General features: G+C 58.3%; 1 protein-coding gene across 1 annotated transcript in view; it reads right to left on the bottom strand.

The window, feature by feature from the left end:
• Positions 1-239: 239 nt before the first annotated feature.
• The window catches only part of ACA1_149130 (glucan 1,4-alpha-glucosidase), a gene marked incomplete at both ends in the record, with an annotated part of 2,681 nt that continues 1,691 nt past the window's right edge, over positions 240-1,229 (bottom strand). Inside the window, 4 exons of the mRNA XM_004351470.1 lie at positions 240-410; positions 498-629; positions 828-959; positions 1,084-1,206. Coding sequence (XP_004351522.1) covers positions 240-410; positions 498-629; positions 828-959; positions 1,084-1,206 — 558 coding nt within the window. The remainder of the gene's footprint in view (positions 411-497; positions 630-827; positions 960-1,083; positions 1,207-1,229) is intronic.

Genomic DNA, 1,229 nt, shown 5'->3' with positions numbered 1-1,229 from the left:
TGTGGCCAGTGTCGACAGAAAGAGAAAAGGCCAGATAAACTCGTGTGCAGCCAACCGGCACAACTTGCTTTGATGTCTGTCTCTTGTGGTGGATTGTGAGCAGCTCTCCATGGAGAGAAGAGAGCACAGAAAAGAGGGAGATGTGCTGTATGTGCACAACAACATGTTGAAGAGGAAGGAGAAGAAGAAAAAGAAAATGGTTTTTGCACAAAAATAAAGGAGTAGATGAGGTGTGGCACTCACGAGTAGCTCCAAACCAGGGTGAAGTTGGCGTTGACGGGCATATTGAGGCTGGTGAACACCAGGCTGAGGGTGGCCGGGTTCCAGTTGAAGTTGGCGTGCTTGCCATTGATCGCCGCCTTGTTGGGCTTCAGCTTCACGCCCATCACACTCACAGAGTCGAGCTTGAGCTACACACACACACACACACACCACACACACACACGATGAGTTATCGTACTTTGCGAGCAGATGCAGGGCTGATATGGAAGACTTACGTTCTGAGCGTCGACGTAGTTGTCGGCGAGCGCAATAGACTCGAGTTGGCCATAGGTCGGGGTCTGCACCGCACGGTAGGACATCAGGGTGAACGCACCGCGCTCGACCGGATCGATGCTGTCGCCGTCGTCCTGGTGTCACCGATGACCGGTTAGTGCGACGACATGCGCGCCTGTACGGTGGTGCTGTGTGCTGTGTGCTGTGCTGTGTGCTCTGTGCTCTGTGCTCTGTGCTCTGTGCTCTGTGCTCTGTGCTCTGTGCTCTGTGCTCTGTGCTCTGTGCTCTGTGCTCTGTGCTCTGTGCTCTGTGCTCTGTGCTGTGCCACGTACGATGTAGAGCAGGCCGGAGGCGGTGTCGGCGAGGGAGAGCGCGACGATGAGGCTGTAGGGGTTCTTCCTCGTGGCCGTCGTGGTCAGCTCGGGCGCCTGCCACGGGATGATTCCGCCGCCGCGCACGTGCACCTGTGTGCGCATTCAGCCATCGCGATTGCGCACAAAACGTGAACGTCAGGCGTTACGGTGCACGGCGCACGCACGTGCTCGGCTCCAGTGGCGGGAAATGGAAGCGTAGTCAACGACAACGTACGGGGATGGTGTCGAGGGGCGCGCGGAGGGTGAGCCAGGTGGCCTTGCCGTTGGTGGCCGGCGCGTGGGTGAAGTAGTCGTACCACAGCTCTCCCGGGAAGTACGCACGCACCGACGTAGCGCCCTGCTCGCCGCGACGACCACTTT

Source organism: Acanthamoeba castellanii (genome assembly GCF_000313135.1).
Source record: "Acanthamoeba castellanii str. Neff unplaced genomic scaffold scf7180000084715, whole genome shotgun sequence".
In the NCBI taxonomy this organism is placed as follows: domain Eukaryota; phylum Discosea; order Longamoebia; family Acanthamoebidae; genus Acanthamoeba; species Acanthamoeba castellanii.
The sequence above is the reverse complement of the archived record's forward strand: the minus strand, read 5'-3'. Positions and strand labels throughout refer to the sequence as shown.